This window comes from Lepisosteus platostomus, chromosome 3 (genome assembly GCF_059453375.1).
Source record: "Lepisosteus platostomus isolate fLepPlt1 chromosome 3, fLepPlt1.hap1, whole genome shotgun sequence".
NCBI classification, from domain to species: Eukaryota; Metazoa; Chordata; class Actinopteri; order Semionotiformes; family Lepisosteidae; genus Lepisosteus; species Lepisosteus platostomus.
Genome location: NC_142613.1, coordinates 8,372,779 through 8,394,112, shown reverse-complemented (window position 1 = coordinate 8,394,112; position 21,334 = coordinate 8,372,779). Strand labels below are relative to the sequence as shown.

The window sequence follows — 21,334 nt, the reverse complement described above, 5'->3', positions numbered from 1 at the left end:
AATTGCTCTGCTGATGACGAGTATTCAGGGTCTGGCCGTGTAGAAATCACCTTTTTGACAAAGCTGCAGTTCGTCCTCTCACTTCTCCCACCCAATCCCAGAGCCTAATACCTCTGCCAGCTTTTGCGATGCCCAAAATTGCCGGAGCGAAATGATCTCAGCCTTTCGCTGTATTGATCGCTCTGTGTCCTTTACTGATGAACAGTCAAGCTTGAGTGGGAGCCACGCAATTGAGGACTTTGCAACTAAGCCAATGTTTTCCTAAGTAATTTTGCCCCATTTAACAATTTCCTACTGTCCACTCGCTTCATTGATAAGTGTTTTCCATACCAGAGGTGAGCATATATGGAGAGATTTCCAGGGCAACGGATTCAGAATGTTGTCGCCAAGGGAACGGGAAGGAGGACTGCTCTGTAAAGCACCTGGTGGTTGTGGCAGCAATGGCAGTGCGAGTGCTTTTAGTAGAGACCAATAGGGTCGTTTTTTATTTCTCGATTGCCAGGGAAACAGAATGAAGAACCGGGGAAATAGGAGGGATGATGGATAACCGTGTCCTGTCTGCGCGCTTTCTGACCAATTAAAATCAAATCAATGCAAGTACGTCCCTCTTGGGACTTATAAAATTAGGGTGGAAATATATTGCTAATTTAAACAAGAAGAAATTAAAGATAGAGTAATATGCCACGTGAAAGGATTCTAAGAATTGTTAAATTGATCACCCGTGTTTAAAGCGCGCAACTATCACGGGACTAAAATGATCAATGCTCGCTTTCTTTTCATTTAGATTTTTAATAATACATCTTAGTTCAATTTGTTTTTTTTTAAATATTTCCTTGAAAATCTTAGGGTGAAAATAAACGATGTCGAGTTGGAGTTGAATTGTTGGTGTTTTTGCACTCTGGAGAGAGATGCCAAGTTGTCTTGGTTAAATTAAAATTAAAAAAAAAACTTTTTGAAATATTCTGCTACCACGATGAAGCCCAATGTCTCGACTGGCACGAGTATGGAATGTGATTAAAATGATCTTTGAGAGGCAACGGAAAGGATGACTTTTACTCAGACGACAACTTCCCGTCCCGTATTTAAGACACTGGGGTCTTGAATTTAAAGTTGCGCTTTCAAGGTGTTGTAGAGCGCAGTTCTAATACTGTAGGAAACTTTTTGCTTTACAAAACACTAAGATGCTTACGCACCACATTCAGTATAAAAGAACAGAAGTGCTTTGAACATGGACACTAAAACTAATCCTTAAAGAAAGGCTCACTTTTCTGAGAAGCTTGGAAGGGTACAAATTGGTGAAAGTACTTAGGGTTGGTGAACATGAATAAACACATGGATATTCCCGCTGTTGTACTGTATCACTTCCAACTCAGCGAAGCCTTATACAAACTGCAAGGTGAATTTGCCCATCTTGGCAGATAGACTAAGGAGGAAGGGTAGTTTTCGGAAGCAGGGATAAACAGGTAATCAACATTTTCTAAAAAAAACTGGGGGAAATGTAATAATAGACTATCGTGACAAACGGAAATCGGAGCTCTGATTAAACTCCATGTCCATATCCCTCCTTACAAAAACAGCTTTAATTATGAGCCTTTTGGTGTAGTTATTTTCGGGGAAGGTATCCATCTGTCAACGGCACCCAGCCTCATTGTTCACCCAGTGTGGTCGCCCGACTGGACGCAAGCGAGCCCCTGGACAGTAGCACTCATGACCGGTGGGAGAAGTACGATGGATCCTCATATTATGGAGAAGGTAAGATTAAATCAGTCTTCCCCTTGAATTGCTTGTTATTTCAAAATCTTTAGCCTGATAACGGCGATTAACTGATACGCCCAATGAGAGGGTATATAAATCCCTGACGTCACCTTCCGAAGTTCCTATTTTGTAAAACAGCCCAAAACGTAATTACCTTCACTTAGTATATTTCTTAATTAACTTCAATTACCTTCACTTAGAATGTTTCCTCATAACTGCTGAAGAGTATATTTATATATATTTGTTTCCCGCTTTAAACTTTGTTGATACTCAAAATGTGATTTTAATCATAAACCAACTTCTTGGGTTGTTCACCAGCATTGTGCCTTTGCTGGGTGAGAACAGGTTATCAGATTATGATCATGTCATCAGCAAATTTTATTGCTGCAGTTATTTGTGAATAATTACCAATTTAACGTTGCCGACTAAATAAAAAAGACACTGTAAAAAACACTTGTGGATAATATATGAGATGATACACGCGAATGCCCATTCAAATCAAAATTAGATCTCTATGTTATACAACTGCAGCAACAAACCATATATGTACAGTACCTATATATGTATATTATGTATTATGAGCTAAATATTTAGCTTGCTGTATTTAGTATCTACCTTGCTACACTGACATTATTTGAAATAGGTACTGTTTATGACATTTACTAAATTATATTAGTGTGATATATGACAGTTTGCTATATTGTACATCTATTTTTTTAGTTGCATAATTAGTTTGATAAATTGTATTCTTTAGTCTGTGGTGTTTTGGTCAATGAAATACATTTGGCTTGTCATTTATATTTTGCAGGACAATACATACATAACAGTGTTCTTGAGTTTACTTTGTCGTTTTTAGTTTTGAATTGTTTTGCAAACTGCTTTTGTAGACAATTTTTTGTCTTTCAAGGATTCCTAGAAAGTACAGTAGATTTGGCTACACAGGTGACTCACAAAGAAGGCAACGAGAAAAGGAAACTTAACTTTCTGACATATTTCTTGATTTTCCTTTCATTTTGTAACTTTCTAAAAAGATTTAGAAATCTTTTGGGTTATTAGAGGCACTACAAATGTCTATCATTTTAGAGGTTATATAAATAACATAAATCTTATTGCTCAAGAAGAATGTATTACAATTGAATTACCAAAGAATGTCTTATTCCAGGACAGTGAGCTTTGGTCTCATTTGCTGATTTTGCTTATTTCCTTGTTTTTAAATTTTTATGTATATTTCTGTATATGTAATAATGCTTGTGCATATACTGTAAAGTCAAAGAGCTGCCACTTTTGATTTTATATAGTAAGTGTGAAAAGGTAGAATAATATCTTTGATAAGAATGATAAGTCTTCTGTGACGCAGTGATTGGCTGAAGAGCTAGTTAATATTTATACCCACAATTCTTTGCAAGCACCACATGGTGTGCTACCCTAGCCTTGAAAGGCTATTACTTCTTTTGCCACAGTATTGTGCTCAGCGTGATGCAGAAGTGCAATGATTTTGTCATAATTGCATGAGTAATCAAGCCCTTTTTTGTGACAAGCCAAAATTAATTTAATTGTACAAAATTACCTTAATGTGCCACACAATTAGTTGGGTGGCCTCCGTCTGTGTGTACGATGTTAGTGTTTCACATGAGTTCAGAATAAATATACTTATTGCTGTAAGGTCCCTTAGTCAGGTAGTTAATTTCACATTTCAAAGACCAATGAGCTTTCAAAATATCTGAGAGAAAAGGGTGTATAAAGTATAAAGATCGGGCTATATATAGCATGCAAAAACATTCTGAAATTCCTAAATATTTCTTTGAGTATAGAGAAGGCAATCATTAAGAAATGGAAGGCACCCAGACACTGCCTTGATCAGGTCCCTCCAAACTCAGCAGCCAGGCAAGGAGGAAACAGGTGAGGGAGGCCACCGTGAGGCAAGCTGTGATTTTGAAAGACTTACAGACTTAAGTGGTTGAGATGGGAGAAAATGCCCATGGGTCAACAGAGGGGGCTTGTATGGAACTGGGAAAAAATACAGTACATCTCAAGTCCCTCAAGGGGATTGCAACAAAGCACCTAAGTGATACTGAAGTTACTTTCACCAACTATTGAGTTCATAGGTCTTTTTATACTGTACTATACTCTATACTTTACTTACATTATTCATGTCCTTTTTTGTGTTTGTTGACAATTTCTGTAACTTATCTTACCCTTACAAGTCTTTCAGTATGAGCATTTGTGTTGAATAGAACATTAAGTTTTAGAAAATGTGTACACATCACACCATACACCAGCCAAAGGGTCTGAATGCTTTTGCAAGGCACTGTATATATATCTGTACATGTGTATGTGCAAGCAACAATGTTTGAATGTGGACTAGATGGCTGCAAAGGTGTAAAGTCTGCCTGTATACTGTACAGGTTTCCCAGTCTCCTCCCTGAATGCTGCAGTATATGCTCATGAGGTAACTCAATAGACAGTCTACGTAAACAGTACAGTAAGAGCAGTCTAATTGTGTTTAATAACTCGTGCAAATCACCTCTGTCGATGCACTTGGCACAAACTCAACTGAGATCCTTATTTGGCGTGTGTCACTAATCAAATACCAAGAAAGGTTTATGCAGCTAATGGCGTGGTCGAGCAAGAAGGGCTCAACCATATTTTTTTTGCTTTTCGTCTTTTTAGCCTTTTTTTTTGCTTGTGCTCATTTCACCCTTCATTTCCCACTTCGGTCAAAGGGCACTGAGAGCAGTCAGGAATAACCACACTGAGGTGACACACAGATAATCTAGATGGCCTAGTCTGGACTGAATTTGCTTAAGGTTTGGAGCAATCAGGGCTGTACAAAAAATACCATACATATATTTATGGAGCGACTGCGCACCAATTAAATAGTATTATGCATTAAATAAAATTTACATGTGCATACTAACAGCTTCTTCTTCCTTGAGAGCAGATCACTCTGGGAAGAGAACTAAACCATTCATGAAAAAATATGTTTTTTATTATTGCAGTTCATTTTCAGTATTATTCCATCGTCAAGGTTTAATTGCATTAGATATCAAAAGCCCCCTTTCCTGCAGAGTACAAATCATTGTTGTTAAACTTTATGGTTAAGTATATATTAAATGGCCTAATCAACCCAGAGGACCTTTTAAGACAGTGACAACACAAAGGCTTATAACTGGAAACTGAAAGGCAATTCATTTAGGACAGAGACAGAGAAACACTTTTTTACACAGAGTTGTGATTAACTAGAACACCCAGATAGCTGAGACCCAAAACCTGGGAACTTTGAAGAGGTGGCTGGACAATAATTCAGATCCACATCTTCACTCTGTGTTTTATGTGCTTATGACTTCAAATCCTTGCAGGCTCTGAAAGTGTCATGCCAGCACCAAAGTCGAATGTACAAGTATTTACTGTGTTTCACTCAGTTTCATAAACCAACAAAATAGTCATCAGCATAGTGTTCCTTCTCTGCCTTGTTTCTTTTCTTTCTCCTGCACACACAAACAAGAACAGAGAGATGCAGGACGCCATTCTAATCATTCATACGTGCTGATCAAATATACATTGGTACTTTGTAAATTTTGACAAAGCTGTTGTCCTAAGCGAGAATGAGGCTCTTAAAGTTATGCAAATACATTTGAAGCGTTAAGTAATTATTGCTGTGACTTGCAGAACTCAAACAAAGATAAGCAATTAACATTCCTGTGTTGTCCATAAAGGGCTATTGTTATCCCTGCTATTCATACAGTAGCAATGACCCAATATCAATGTGGGATCATATTTTGTGAAGTCACCCTCATTTCTGCATAACATGGATGGGATCAGCGTCGTGGTCCATCACACTGCAGCCCATCCTCATGATGGAAGATGGTATCCTTGGAGTATTTAACCTACTGTAGCTCACATTGTCCACAGTCAGAGTTTCAGGAGTATCTGAGTAGTGGATACCTTACCCTCATGTTCCTATTCATCCACTCAGAGCCATTCCAAACCACCTTGATGATCTTCAACAGGGAACGCTTCTCAGTACTGCATTTTCTGCATTAATATCACATATGGCCAGCTCTCTCTGTTCTGGCCTGTGAAGAAGAAGAGCTAAGGTTAGTGAGAGGAATCCTGTACAACAAGATTCTTCCAGAAAATAATGGTTCTTTGGGTTGCACGTGTTTAACTTACTGGCTGCGCTGCAATACCTGCAATGTTGGGGTTTTTTTTCTGGTTTGAAATGACAATATTTCAACACAGCTACTGTGGAGCTATTGACCCAGAAAGACTATCCTTGAAAGAGAGGGTCAGTTCTAAATATAAACTTGTGTTTGTATTGATGAGCTGGAATAGTTTCACACAGTAACCTTTGGCATAGAGCCACAAACAGTGATTCAGGGGTCTATGCCTACAACCCTGTTCACCTCAGCTCATTCCACGGTTTGGATGTGATATTCAGAGTCTAGGGTGTCCAGAACTGATGTAGAATAGCTGATGTACCTTTGCAACCATGTTCCTAACCAGTGCACTATGTCACATGCTTTGTGTTCTGTTATAATCTTTAAAGTGCCGTATGAAATCATTGCTTTACACCCTATAAAACATTTAAGAACAGTGACGATGGAGTGGCCTGCCAAATGTCTCAGCCAGTACAGGGCTAGTGAGAACCTCAGATTAAGCCCTATGTTGTGTTCACTTTGTATTTGATTTGCTTTAGAATAACAACTAGGGGATGCTGTTGGGAATACCGATAGGATATAGATGGGGCATGAAAGAAATAGATAGGATAAGTAATAGCTACATTTAAACTGATAGGATATAGATGTGGTGTGAAGGAAATAGATAAAAAATGTAATAGCCACGTTTTTCAGTAAAGGTTATGTTCTTCATTGCTTCATTTCTACACAGCTAAATACACACGACTCTGTGTTGAAGACATGGCTGATTCATTGCTTGGAAAATAGAACAATCAACCAACCAATCTCAATGGGTTAAAGTGAGAAAGGGCATCCTCCACTTGCTGTATACTAAAGACCTCACAGGTGTTGTAGGCATCTGTGATCTTGCAGCATTTCACTGAGAGTGGCATCACTCTTCCTCTTGACACAATTATCCACCAAATGGAGGACAAAGCTTCTATTGTCCTCATATTTGCTCTCAGATACAAAGGTTGACAGCTTGTGATTCCAGATTAGAAGGAAAATATGCACAGCAGATGAATAACATTATTGTTTACGATTAAAATTTAGACGTTGATGATCAATGGAGTCTTAAACAGATGTCTGGGAGGGATTATCTTGTACACTTCTGCCCACCCACTTCTCAACATTGCACTTCTTGTTTACTTGCTCTTGTTGTTTTCACCTCCCTCCTTCCGCCCCATCTTCACTCTTGCTCCAGCTCCCTGGCTCGTTCTGCATGAAAGGGGGGTTCTGACAGCCCCTTCCTCGCAGGTAGGCTATAGGTCTCCTCTGCCAGGCGAGTTACTCCAGTAAAGCTCACTCCAGTGTGCGCATCACACCTCTAGTCCGCCTTAATGAGGGGTTGACTGAAGTACAGGATAATTTTATTATTGTATTTCTATGTGCATTAATATTAGTTGTCCTAATACTATTAATACTAGACATGTGACATTTTTTATCTTAACTTCTCTCTCTGGTTTGGAATAATTAATTATATTCTTTCAAATAGCAAGAAATCAAATTTAATTTCATTGACCCTCTATGAAATCTCAAAGAGTTTGACTACAGCTTAGTGGGTTTCCTGGTCTAATATGGCTCCCCTTCTTAACTTTTTATCCCTCTACGGAGATGCAAGCATCTTCTGTTAGTACTTCAGTCTCCGCATCACCAAAAAATGCAACCCTGTGGTAACCAGTAAGTACTGACAGCCGTATCTTGAGAGAACCATCTAATCATTCTGGTGATCTGCACGTGGTTGTAGCCAGACATGTGAACTGAGGAGGATGGAGCTCAGCTCAGACAATCTCAGCCTGGTCTGAATAAAACCTTTTTGCAGAATCTCTAAAAGTGAGTTTCAGAAACCCTTTTCTAGTGAGTGTAGTGAATGAGTCAGGTAAAAACTTGTTTCTCTTATTTTTTTTAAATATAAGTCACTGTGTATCACTATCACTGGATAATGTATGTATGAAATTATATATATGATTATAGATATGTATGAGATAGATTAGATCAAACTATTATTTACAATCTGACTGTCTCAGTGAATTAAAGAAAAGGTTTGTTTGCCTTGCTGTTTCTTTCTCCCCAGAACTTTAAAGCTACAGAATTGTGACATGAAAGGCACAGTAAGTGCTAATGTGTCCTTACATTGCAAAAACCCAAGCTCATGTATCCCCAGCCAAGATCAACAAACACAGTGACCATGCTTGCAAGACACAGCTCATCTCTTACCATCCTATGATGATCTGTTTTCTGAAGGGCAATGGCTTATTCTTGCATACACATTGGTCTGTTTATAGCTACAGATTAGAGGTCAAGGGTAGGCTTTGTGACTAAAATGAATCCTTAATATTACAAAAGAAGTGGAAAACTATCAAATGTGATTTTTTCACTTCTCTGTTCTCTTGAAATATTTGGCTGAGTTGTTTCTCTTCTTTGCTAATACTAATACTGATATATTGAAAAAGGATTTTCATTTGGAAGCTGGAAAACTGAAAACTCCATATTTTTAGGGTATTATGTATTTTGCTAGACTATTCAAACATTGCTGGTAGGGTAAAGTATCCTTTTTTAATATTGTAGAGTTTGTGGTCAACATTGCAGATGTGCCTTTTGTACTCTGCATATTAAATAGATCCTTTTTTCACAATGTAATGAAAATTAAAACCACTATTCCTCCAAATTAACCAGCCAGACTGGCTCATTATTAGACATTGTTAGACTTAGATAACTAAGATATTATTATCACTAATGGTTAGCTAATGTTAGCTTCATTTTCATTCTTTGCCCTAAAAAGGTGCAAAGACATACTGTATGAACAACACAATATATCCCTACATCTTCAGAGATTGTTATTGTTATTTTTCTTGGGTTTCTTGTTATCTTTTTCTGTTCTTTAAAGCAAGGATGTCTTGCAGCTCATTGAGATCAATTTGCAATACAGCGTAATATTTTAAATCTTTATTTTAGAGTCTAGTATTTCATCTTATGTTCAGGTTAGAGTATAATTACTGCATGTAATAGCAGAGAGCAATGAAACATTTCCATTTTTGGTTATCAAAATATTTGAAAATTTGAAGTGTTTTTTCATGGATCAAAAATGTATAGCACACACACACATTAATGTGCTATGCAATAGACATCAGACTAGTGATACATAAAAAGCTAAGATGCCTGTTAATCAATCACTGAAGTTAAATATTAAGGCAAGATGGATGGATTGCTGGATGACCCAACTTGCCAGTAAATCATTTGCATCTGTGACAACCTTTCAAGTGGTTGTGAAAGGTAGAATTTTAATTGCAATAATAATAATAATAGTTCTTTAACTTTAACAGTTCCTTATGCTTAAATAGCATTTTAACAGGTAATGGGGACTCCCCTCCACCACCAGCAATGTGTAGCTCCCACTTGGATGAAGCAATGGCAGTCAAAGTGCGCCAGTACTTTCTCCACAAATCGGCTATCCATGGGGAGGAGACCAGAGTGATGAAGCCAGTTCATAGATGGGGGTTATTATGAGGCTATGATTAATAAAGACCAGGGGGAAATTTGGCCAGGACACCAGGGCAACACCCCTTCTTTTTTTGAGAGATGCCCTGGGATTTTTAATGACCACAGAGAGTCAGGACCTCATCTGAAGGATGGCACCTTTTTTACAGTATAGAGTCCCCGTCACTATACTGGGGCATTAGGATCCACACAGACCGCAGGGTGAGCACCCCCTACTGGTCCCACTAACACCTCTTCTAGCAGCAACGTCAGCTTTCCCAGGAGGTCTCCCATCTAGATACTGACAAGGTTCACACCTGCTGAGCTGAGCTTGGGGTATGAGTTGTGAGATGCAGGGGATATGTTGGCTGGCTGTAAACACACTAGTTCTCCTGACAGTGAGTGTAAACAAGGTTTTCTCTTATCGTTGTCACATCATGCAGTGAGGTGAGAAGTGTTTTCATGTATGTTTGTGCGCAAACTGACTGCATCACATGGAATCAAGGGATTTGATGTGGCAGTTTGAGAACAGGTGCGTGGTGGGGTGGCAGCTGGTGTTGCTGTATTACTGTATTACTCTCTGAAAGACCCCCATCTTAACACGTTAACCCCTGTTGTTTTACACCAAAGTCAGGCTCCGAAAAGGATGTAAACACCAACCTCTGCTAAGGTCATCATCTTGGCTCATTGGCTTTTCGTATTGATTAGATTAATTAGAAAATAAAAAAACACATGAAGCACTTTTCTTGTTTTGTATTTTACTCTTAAATATGTTCTCCTTAAACCAATAAGATGCAGAAAAGCTGAAATCAGCTGAAAGTGCTTCACGTGAGAAAAATAGTTTTCTGCACATGAAAATAAATCAAATAATCAAATAGCCTTTGCCGTCATTGGAACTGGCCATTGCATTGGTGCAAGCAAGTTTTTTATCAGAACTATTTGTTTAAAGTTTAACACTTTTGTTTCATTGTGAACTGCATATTTTAGGTTTGGATTTTTAAATTGACAGATGTTCTTAAAAATTGACTGAATCAATTTACTGGAAAGGTGAAATAAATAAATATATATATATATTATAGTGTAATGGATTATACTTTTTTAACAAAGTTTTATAGTGCCTGGCTTAGTGTCCCTTTCAGTCATAAATGTTTCTTCAAATACAAGTAAGCTATCTACTGAAGCATTATAGATTTTAAGAAACAGCATTGAACAGATGATATATTGTTAACAATGGCTGCATATTGTAGATGGCTGTTTAGATGCTGCATTTTATATTTTATATTACTATAATAGCAGCCTGAGCAGTAAAAATTCTAGTGTGATAGTTCTTTACCCAGTGTCTTTTAATTGTATGACTACCCTAATCTGTGCCATATCACACCAGTGAATACTGTACTTTATCATCAACTGTTATTGCACATACTGTACTTTGAAATGACAGTAAGATACACATTTTCCTGACTGCTTAATGATTAAGTGGTGTTGCATTATATAAAGAAGCTTCATAATTCATAACCTTTTTTTATTGTTGATTTATTTACAGACTTTACATTGTCATTTAACTTCGTGCAAAATGCCAGTAACAAAAACAATGCTGTTAATCGTGGCAACTGTATATTTTCAGAATTCAATTCTGTTAGACAAATATACATCTTTATTCCATGCTGAAGAGAGAAGAAAGAAAACACAACGTTTCGGATGTTGAACCTTCTTCGGGTGTGAGCTCCATTGTGTTTTCTTTCTTCTCTTTTCACCATGGAATAAACCTATAACTTGTGCCTTTGCAGCCCACGCACGCTGACAACCACCCACCTGAACTAAATATACATCTTATTTATTGTACCCAAAATCTAACACGTTTTGTTGACTGACATGATATAAAGTGGAGTTCAGATGCAAGTGCTTTTGAATGTAAATACATTTGAGAAAGAACCACGCACTATGCTCAAAGCTGTATTTGCATTGTAAAATATTTGGTTTTGAGTAGATGAAGCCGATCAATTTCAAATGCATTTGAGTGGTCTAACAAGTACACTAGGAAGAGCATGTATAATTAAACCACTGAGTTATTCAGATAGGTAACAGAAAACACATCAATGAGAAGCATACGAGAATGAAAATCAGAAGATAATTTATTATACTAACACTGTTCCAAAGTGATTAAATCTGTACCCATTTATACAGTTGAGAACATTACTGAAGCAAAATGTATATATTATATTCTTCAAGGGTACAATAGCAGTGCTCTGTATGGAATGTGAATCCACAAGATGCTTTCTCATTATAATTCTAGACCAACAAATCATCTCTAATTTATGTACTGCATCCTATGTGTTTATGTCTGAATGTGTTGGTATCGGATGCACTTCGTGAAGTTTTTGTGGCATTTGTACTTAAAATGTGAAACAGAAGTTTGTATTTGCTTTTGCATTTAGACACATTTGAAGACCTCTTTGTAGGCACAAGTTGTTGACCAAAGAAGGTTAAGAAAGGCAATTTTGATTTACTAAAAGCTTGAAGTTCTACAGCATTTATTAATATGTAAACAGTATGTGTTTGTGGAGTGAGTGCTTTTCAACAATTCTGACTATTAGTAAAGGAATATAGGCAGGCAATTGTATGAATCAGTACAAAATGGGAGCATTTTATTTTCAAGAGTCTCATTTTTTAATCCAGGAAAATTAGTTCTATATTAAGGTTTGAAAATTGTCTAAGGTGCTATCATTGGTATAAAATAAAAACAAAGTGAAAAAGCCTGCATTGCTGAACACATTGTTTGCAATAGACTATCTTCTCACAGCAAAGATTCTAAGCCACTCTGTTTGCAGTGATTTGGGTCAATGGCTCTGTCATTAATAAAACAAATATTTAGTTTCCAAAAAAAGGCAATAACAAAGAATTTCTAAAATTATCAGCTATGGACATATGGCCTTCACCTGCAGCCATGTCGGGTGCAATCAAGTTTAGTAACAGTTCAGAGATAAGAGAGGAACTGTCCCTGACTTACAGGCCTTGGATCGATGTGTGTACTGAATGTGGGGTGTTGAGTCTGACAGACTATCCAGCCCGCCTCACTCCGGTATAAAAGCAGTTCTGCTTCCAAACAGACAGTGCTCTTCAGATCGTGCTGAACAAGCGCACACACACACACTCTTGCAGACAGTCTTCCAGAAATCACCAGAACATGCGTTCTAGACAGACAGAGAAGATGAGGCAATTCCGGAGGCGCAGCTCTATTTTTGAGAAAATCCTTAGGGTAAGGATGCTTTTCTTCAGATTGTTATAGCTCTCCTTACTGGATGATTATTAAATTAAACTATTAGTCCTTTTTTTTGGAGATCGGCTGTGAATACACCGATAACCCTTATTGTTGCGGATCAAGATACAACCACAAGAAAATAAAATAAAAAGCCAATACAGGGAAACAGGGAAAATGTCTTCTGCAAAAGTCAATCCCATGGCTTGAGTAATAAGCACTTGAGTTATGCTCGTTGTTAAAGATTGTCCTTCGCTCAGGGCTTTGTTAATGCTGCGCTAGGAACCTGATGGAAACCCTACCAGATCTGGAGAGAGAAGGTATCGATATATTGACTTTTCATTGTGTCGTCCCCCCACCCCTGCAACTTCCTTCTCAGGTGGATCAGATCCTTTCAGAGTTCCGTCTGAAAAAAGAGGAGCTGAAGGAGATCATGAGGAGGATGCAGCGTGAAATGGATCGGGGACTGCACCTGGAAACGCACGACGAGGCCAGCGTCAAGATGCTACCCACCTACGTGCGCTCCACCCCAGAGGGCTCTGGTAAGTTGATCGCCCACAGCCATACACACCGGCAGAATGACCAGGGTATCCCCGCTGGGCGAGAGAACAGTGCCTGTGTCCGAGATTGTTAGTGGATGAGGATTTGCATTGAAACATTATGTGTATTAATCTTGTGCATGAGCCATGATATTTCAGTATGTTTTACACACAAAATCTACAAAACTCAGAGACCATCCCCCCATAAAAAAATGACAATCATATTAACAATAGTTTTCCCTCACAAAGTTTATACTGTACTTGTGCCCTACAATGGACTAGCATTCTGTACAGGGTGGATCCTGCCTTGTGAATTTTGCTTGTCAGAAGAGGCTCCAGTTCCTCCAGTACCCTCAATTGGATGAAGAGGTTAGAAATTTGGATGGATGAATAGATGTGTTCCTGTACGGGACAGCCAGGTCCAAGGGGTCCCCTTGCTGATCACCTCTGTGTTTCGCAAGCCTCTGACCCTTAGCAAACTAAACAGAAACTCACAAGCAGAAATGAGCAAGAAGATATTGGAAAAAAATGATCTGATTTTTAGTCATAAATTGTAATTCCAAGACAAACCTGCAATTTAATTTCAGAACGTTTCCAAAAATTCCTAATGTCTTCTTTTTTATCATGTGAAAATTGGTCCCAAATGCTCTCTTGAAAGCAAGCAGCGCAGCCAATAATTTATCTTGATGCCGAGAGATACTTTTCTGGGCCTGTTAGGTCTAATGGCTGTTTCATTAAGTTAAAAAGTATATTTGTGATGAAGCTCTCCCTGCCCCTGCTGCGATTTGAGGCACGCACAGCGTCTCTCCTGAGAAAGCAATGAACTCAGGATCAATCCTCTGACATGGTGGAGTTTTACACTGTCTAGATTTCAGAGAGGGAGTGGTGACTCACTTAACACACTGAGCCCTGCTTGCACTGAGCCGCTGAGTTTTCTTTCCATTGCTTCTGTCAGAGGTGGGGGACTTCTTGGCCCTGGACCTGGGGGGAACAAACTTCCGGGTGATGCTGGTGAAGGTGGGAGAGGATGACGATCGAGGCTGGAAGGTGGAGACCAAGTACCAGATGTACTCTATCCCCGAGGACGCCATGACAGGCACCGCCGAGATGGTAAGGGAGGCCGGCTCTGTATCCTTCTGTGAGCTGAAGCGACTACAGTGACTCCAATGTGGGCATAAGATGACAGCTTTAAAAGGAATGGGCTTTGAATTTAAGATTACATCAGCCTTAATACACTAAAGAGCAACCTGAGGATTGTTTTCTGTTAAGTTCTCCATGGATAGAAAAAACTATTTGTGTGAAAAAATATATACCATTAACATATTGGTCTGTAAATCAGTTTGGTTGAGTTTTCTCTTTCTGTCTCTCACTGTGTCTTCCAGCTCTTTGACTACATTTCCGAGTGCATCTCAGACTTCCTGGACAAGCACAACATGAAACACAAGAAGCTCCCTCTGGGTTTCACCTTCTCCTTCCCAGTGCGACATGAGGACATTGACAAGGTGAGAGACAGACCCGGGCCAGGCTGGGGGCCGTCACCTCACACGTGAAGTCACTGGCGCATACTGTACTTGCACTTATCTCCACAAGCCACTGCAGGCTGCTATCTCATGCCCAATAAAATTTAGAACGCCTTCTACTAATGTTGACTGCCACACAGCAGGGCTTCATCAGACGCAGATAAAATAGCAAACCTTATGAGGAAGTATGTATAATATCTAACAAATTAAAAACAATTAATAATGAGGTCACATTTTCTTGAAGATATTGGTTAAGTTAGAAAGAAAAGCTTTTTGCTTTTTTCCTTATATCGTAGTGGGCTTATTCTGAGGGTTTTCTTTGCAGATCCGTACTGTATGTACTTCTTAAATAGGGAAACAAAAAAACATTCGGTGGTTAAGATAGATATTTCAATTGGTTGCTCGTCTACTTTACAGTCCTAGTGTTTCAAGAGCTGGTCGTTGATATATTCTTGTTTCCTCCCACCTCATCTTCCACTCAACGCAGGGCATCCTGCTGAACTGGACGAAGGGCTTCAAGGCCTCAGGGGCTGAAGGCAACAATGTGGTGGGCCTGCTCCGTGATGCCATTAAGAGGAGAGGGGTGAGTCTCACTCCTATCTGTCTTTGTTCCTTTTTCTTGTTTTCCCTCTATATACGTGAAGAGAAATAAGCCTTACAAGCACATTTCATATCAGGTTTAAACCTGGGGGAACTACAATCACCTACACTTATAAATCAAAGATAAAGGAGACCTTTATATAACTCTCAGCAATTAAAGTTTTATGTTTATTTAGTGTATTTTATTCCAGATCATTCTGGCATGGCTTGCACTAATTGCACAGCGCACGTCTAGTGCAACTAGAAAAGGTAACGGGATGTTGTAACGCTGTGTTCCTTAGGACTTTGAAATGGATGTGGTTGCCATGGTGAATGACACAGTGGCCACCATGATCTCGTGCTACTACGAAGACCGCAGCTGCGAAGTGGGGATGATTGTGGGTAAGAGGAAGGCCCCTGCTGAGTCCCGTTCGAATTTCTTCTATGATATGTTTGCAATGTTTCTAGAAAGTGCCATGTTTGTTTGTACAGTAGTATTCAGTAATTAAAAACATCACCAAAGAGTGACTCTCGACCCCAGCTCAAAAGTATAGGAAACTTTTTCCCTGTTTGGAACACATTTCTCTCATTTTGCCTCCTTGTTCTTTTTCAAAACTTTCACTGGAGCTGCTTCGTAACTACAAACTGAACCAATGGTGCTAAGACTCAATAGCTACTGTAACTCAACATTTTGAAATGTTTAGTCTTCTCATACAGTAGGTTTTCTTTGAAGTTAAGGCCTGTTGCCCACAATTCTCTGCTGTCTCTGCTCATTGTTTACTCTCCTATTCCCTGCTTTTGAGGAGGCTGTATGAACAGGATCATAATGCTTGCTTTAAGGTTATCCTTAGTTTTGATACCAGCAGGGCAAGACTTATTTTTGGATGTTGTTGTGTGAAAAACTCTTAAGCACGTCTTATTTAATAAAGCAAAAACAGTGACAGGTACTAATGATGTCATATTGTTTCCTGCTTAGACGTCTCAGGGGTTTATGGAGACCGATGTTCCCTTTCTTACTCTCTTCTCTCTCCGGGTGCCTCTCGCAGGCACAGGCTGCAATGCCTGTTACATGGAGGAGATGCGCACGGTGGAGCTGGTGGAGGGGGAAGAGGGGCGGATGTGTGTGAACACCGAATGGGGAGCCTTCGGGGACACAGGCGAGCTGGAGGAATTCCGGCTGGAGTACGACCGCGTGGTGGACGAGACTTCTCTCAACCCCGGACAGCAGCTGTGAGTGACACCTCTCCTTTCCCGCTGCACAATCCCTCTACAACTAGGGAACGGGTACAGCAGGAAATGTACTTCCGAATTGCGGATTCCTCACCGGGCACTTGGCAGGGAGACACGCTGAGGTCAGCGCAGTCGTATGTGCAGAGAGGCTGGGAGAAGTATTAGTCTCCCCAGGTGATGAAGGACAAGCTTGAGGAAAAAGAAAAGCAGTGAACAGCGTGACTTTGTGCCAGGACTGACCTGATAAAGGGCGGTGTGTCCTTCTGCGCCAAAACAAGCTCCAGGTCACACATAGGAGAGGATTTCAATGATCCACTTTCTGAGAGAGAGCTGGGCGCATACAGTACTGTATGTCTGGCACATGTTTTTGGAAATACAAACAACCAAAAGAGAGTTCTTTCTTAAAAGCTTTTCTTAATTTGCACCTGATGTGTGTATGCATGAGATTGAAAATTCCATTCCCATAAAAAAGTTAAAATTAATAAAATGAGGAAACCTCAGGAACGAGCCAGAGAGGATAACTATGGCTGGATACGCGTTGTGTGTACTGTACATTCAGGATACACTATAGAGAGGATGGAGAACCAGGTTATCCAGTCAGGTGCCCGAGGTGACTGAAATGTGAAGGTGGAAAGTGTGCTACTCTCTCATTCACTCACCTGCTGCTCACCTGCCTCTCTGTGTGGTTTCCCTGTCAATGTCTTGTTTTTGTGCAGAGCGCAGTGAAATTGGCCCCATCAAGCGCACATCAATCTTGCCTCTGGACACAGGCTAATGCGATGTAATGGCGCCGGCTCACTCTGACCTCCATTAGCCCTGCGCTGCTAATGGCTGTTTACTCTCAGCGCCTCATGGCGGCCACACTGCTCTCAGCTGAGGCGGCAGACTCGCGCGTCTGACAATGAGCGTTGGTCGGTTCTCAGTTTAGACATTAAATAGGAAAAACACATGCTGTGGGTCGGCTTTGTTGAAGATTTGACTCTTCTTTTGTTGCCACAGATTGACTATAAAAAAACCTTTAGCTCACTCTGATATGACAGCAGTTGAATGGATCAGGATTGGTCTGGAAATTGGGGAACAAACTGGTTATTTGGAAAAAAAATTAATTTACCACCCCTTCATTTGAACTTTTTTAATCTAGAAGCAGCTCATTCTCGGTATTCTTAATCCAGGGATTAAGCAGGAGCAGTTGTGAAGCAGGAAACGTAGGAGCAGTTATGGAGCTTGTTCAGGAATAGGCAGGACGTGTTTAGTAGTAGGGTTTAATGTAAACCAATTGTCCTCTTCTTTTCCCAACACCAGCTATGAGAAGATCATCAGTGGGAAGTACATGGGTGAGCTGGTGAGGCTGGTGCTGCTGAAGCTGGTCAATGAGAACCTGCTGTTCAACGGCGAAGCTTCTGACATCCTGAAGACTAGGGGCAGCTTCGAGACTCGCTTCGTCTCCCAGATTGAGAGGTACGAGCGATCATAGATACCTGCCGCTGTCCAAGACCAAACTGGCATCTGCTGGGGTTCACAGAGGAAAGAAGGGCATGGAAACCGTTTCACTTTGTGTCTGATGCCCTTTGTGTGCAATATAATTCCTGTTATCTAGGATTGAAGTCCCTCAGGGCTCTCTGATTCAGGGGATCTCTGAATCAAGGTCTGAGAGTAAAAGTGTGAAAAAATGAGTCCAATTAACAGCATGGTGGCACAGTGGTTCGCATTGCAGCCCTGCAGTTCTAGGGTCCTGGGTTCACTTCTGCACCTGGGGTGCTATCTGCATGAGTTTGTATGTTCTCCCCGTGTTTCCACAAAGGGTTCTGGTTTCCTCCCACAGTCCTAAGACATACTTGTTGGGTGATTGGCTTTGGGGAAAGCTGGCTTCTGTGAGTGTTTGTGTGTCAGTATCTATGTCCGTGTGGTCCTGTGATGGACTGGTGTCCTGTCCTGGATGTCCCGTTGCTTGCGACTCCCCTGTGACCCTGAATTGAAAGAAGCGGTTAGAAAATGGATGGATGGACAATGGAGTGACAAATTAAACTGGGGTAAAAATCTTGGTCTAAGCAAGATAAGTGGAACAAGATATGGGGGCTTTCTTTGGAGCACCGAGTTCCTTCCTTGGCCTTTTTACTCAACCTCTGGCTCTTGTCTTGCAGCGATACTGGGGACCGCAAGCAGATCTACAACATCCTGACCACCCTGGGCGTGCTGCCCTCCGAGCTGGACTGCGACATCGTGCGGCTGGCCTGCGAGGGCGTGTCCACGCGGGCCGCCCACATGTGCGGCGCGGGGCTGGCCGGGGTCATCAACCGCATGAGGGAGCGCCGCAGCGCGGACACGCTCAAGATCACGGTGGGGGTGGACGGCTCCGTCTACAAGCTGCACCCCTGGTGAGTAAGAGGGACAGGACAGAGTGGCGGGAAGGGTGAACTGGAAGGAAGTTGGGAGGGCGTGTTTAAAATTCTACATTTCCAAAGCATGTAATTAACTGTTTAGATGGAAGATAATTTGAGACGAATCCTTTTCTATTTCCTATTGTACATGTTGCAGTTGTAGGTAATTCAAAGGAGACTGAACTCATTGTGCATTACAGTCCTATGAACTATAGATACTGTTTGTTGATAATGTCTTCAAACTTACACTGCTTTTACCTTACATTTTCCACTTGTAAATAGAATGATAAAAATAAAGGTTTAGTACATGCACAAGTTCAGGTTTAATAATGAATCTCCAATTTGACATCTTTGCCTGGCTTCTATAAGTGGTGTCTGTATTGTCTTCCTTTGTTCGCTGGCCAGTTTCCAAGAAAAATTCCACAAAGTGGTGCGGGAATTGACACCTCGCTGCGACATCACCTTCATCCAATCCGAAGAAGGGAGCGGGAGGGGGGCGGCCCTAATTTCAGCCGTGGCGTGCAAGATGGCGTGCATGCTGAGCCAATGAGGGTGTCCTGCAGCCTCCCGCCACTAGGAGGAAACCTTGCTCTGCAACATTTGACCATAAAGCACTGGACCACTTCTCCATCACCTTCCTTGTGCCAAGAAGGGATGTCTCCCGCCAGGATAATTCCCCTCCTGCACCACTCATCCAGAATGCCATGAAGGGATGACTCGTCTGGGGGAGGAGACGCCTGGGTCATACTGAGGACAGCACAGGGGATTATTATCAATGAAAAACATGCAAATGTAGCTCTAGGCCAAAGCTTTTTCCAAAGCTTTGGTAGGCAGTCAGACCAGACACTTCACTAGTTAACACATCAGAGTCGGCTGTTGCCTGCTTCAAGACAAACTTTAAGCAAGGTATGGCCTGAATCATGAAGTATAGACAAAACATACATACTTTGTCTGGCAAAAGCCATAGAAATGAAATACCAAAAACTAACGAGCAGTCTTCTCTTGTCATTCCTGCAATAACCTCTCTGTGTCACCATTAGAAGCAGGCCTTTGCTCATCAAAACACAGGCTAAAATAAAACCAGCCTGGTTTTCTGAAGTAGTGGAATATTTTTTTTTATTTATTTATTTTAAAGTCATTGATCAGTCAGTCGTCTTGTAGACCACTGATGTGCAGTCTGTTAAAGTTGCCGGCAGCATCCAGATTGTACAAAAGCTGAATTCATTTATTGTAGCGGTATAATAGCCATTTTTGTTTTTGTTTTGTTTTTAATAGCCACTATTATGTTTTTGTCTGTTTTCCTAGTGTTGTTTACATGCCAAAGTGAAAATATAACGAATCTCTTCATGGGTTATTGCAGGATAAACTCTGATAAATTATCTGTGGCAAATTCCATATAATTTGTAAACAAGTAGTGCCTTGTACATGTAAAAATAATAGATCCTTGTAAATATTATAGTAGACTTGTGGCTGCTGTAGTGTTTGTTAAAGGCTGTGCAGTGTAGGGGACTGTAAAGCTGAGCTAGACACTTATGATATAGTATAGAGCTTCTTTCTTTGCTTTAAATTGCTATTCTTCTGTACTGCACCATTTCTTTTTAAAATCTCAATTTCCAGTTCTGGTTCACTTCAAAAACCTATCTTATCTGTTTCACAATAACTGAAAACACATCTGTGTGTTACACCAGGAATGAAATTGCCTGATCATCCAAATTAAACAGTAACAAAAAAAAGTCTGCATTGTTTAGCCAAATGGAGCCCTAAAATAGTTTTTTGTTAGTATTAACTAAATCAAATCTAAAAGCTGATAGATACAGGTTCTGGTTGATTTTGTGTTGTTTCTTATGTTTGTAAAATGAAAACGTTTTCTCCCATGTTCCCTTGATTATAAGAATTAATAATAATAATAATAATAATAATAATTCCCTACACTTATACTATACTGTAGTATACACACTTAAACTGTGCTTTTCTGGACACTCCACTCACAGTGCTTTAGAGATAATAGGGACTCTTCTCCACCACCAATGTGTAGCCCCCACCTGGATGATTGTTGAATTACAAAATATCTATTTTATACATGTTATATATAACAATTTGTGAGATCTGTCATCTGAAAGTAGGATTTGACTAGGTGACTAGCTGCTCGTGTTGAAATACTGCAATTTTGTTCTGTCCATGCTAACCGATGGCATTGGTCCTGGTCATGTGTTTTGAAATGTTCCAGACTGCATTGCTTGGGGAAGAAAGGACAGAACATTTTTCTTGAGTGTGTCACTCAGGCAGTCACTTGGTGCATAGCCGCATCTTATCAGGGAAATGTGTGTGCAGACATCGGTTGGATGTGATTCTTTTAAGTGAATTCAATTCTATGTAAAGTAATACACTGCAAACAATAAATATCTTATATTTGATTACAGAA

At 40.2% G+C, this 21,334-nt stretch overlaps 1 protein-coding gene across 2 annotated transcripts; it reads left to right on the top strand.

The window, feature by feature from the left end:
• The first annotated feature begins 134 nt into the window (after positions 1-134).
• gck (glucokinase (hexokinase 4)) lies at positions 135-21,334 on the top strand. 2 transcript variants are annotated; one of them, XM_088624225.1, is made up of 10 exons: positions 135-1,752; positions 13,046-13,208; positions 14,161-14,315; positions 14,588-14,707; positions 15,213-15,308; positions 15,607-15,706; positions 16,351-16,534; positions 17,837-17,992; positions 18,676-18,909; positions 19,318-21,334. In XM_088624225.1, the coding sequence occupies exons 1-10, from the start codon at positions 1,708-1,710 to the stop codon at positions 19,460-19,462; spliced, it is 1,398 nt and encodes a 465-aa protein (XP_088480351.1). In that variant the 5' UTR covers positions 135-1,707; the 3' UTR covers positions 19,463-21,334. The 2 variants fall into 2 exon arrangements, with proteins under 2 accessions (XP_088480351.1, XP_088480350.1); XM_088624224.1 differs by lacking the exon at positions 135-1,752 and adding an exon at positions 12,432-12,666.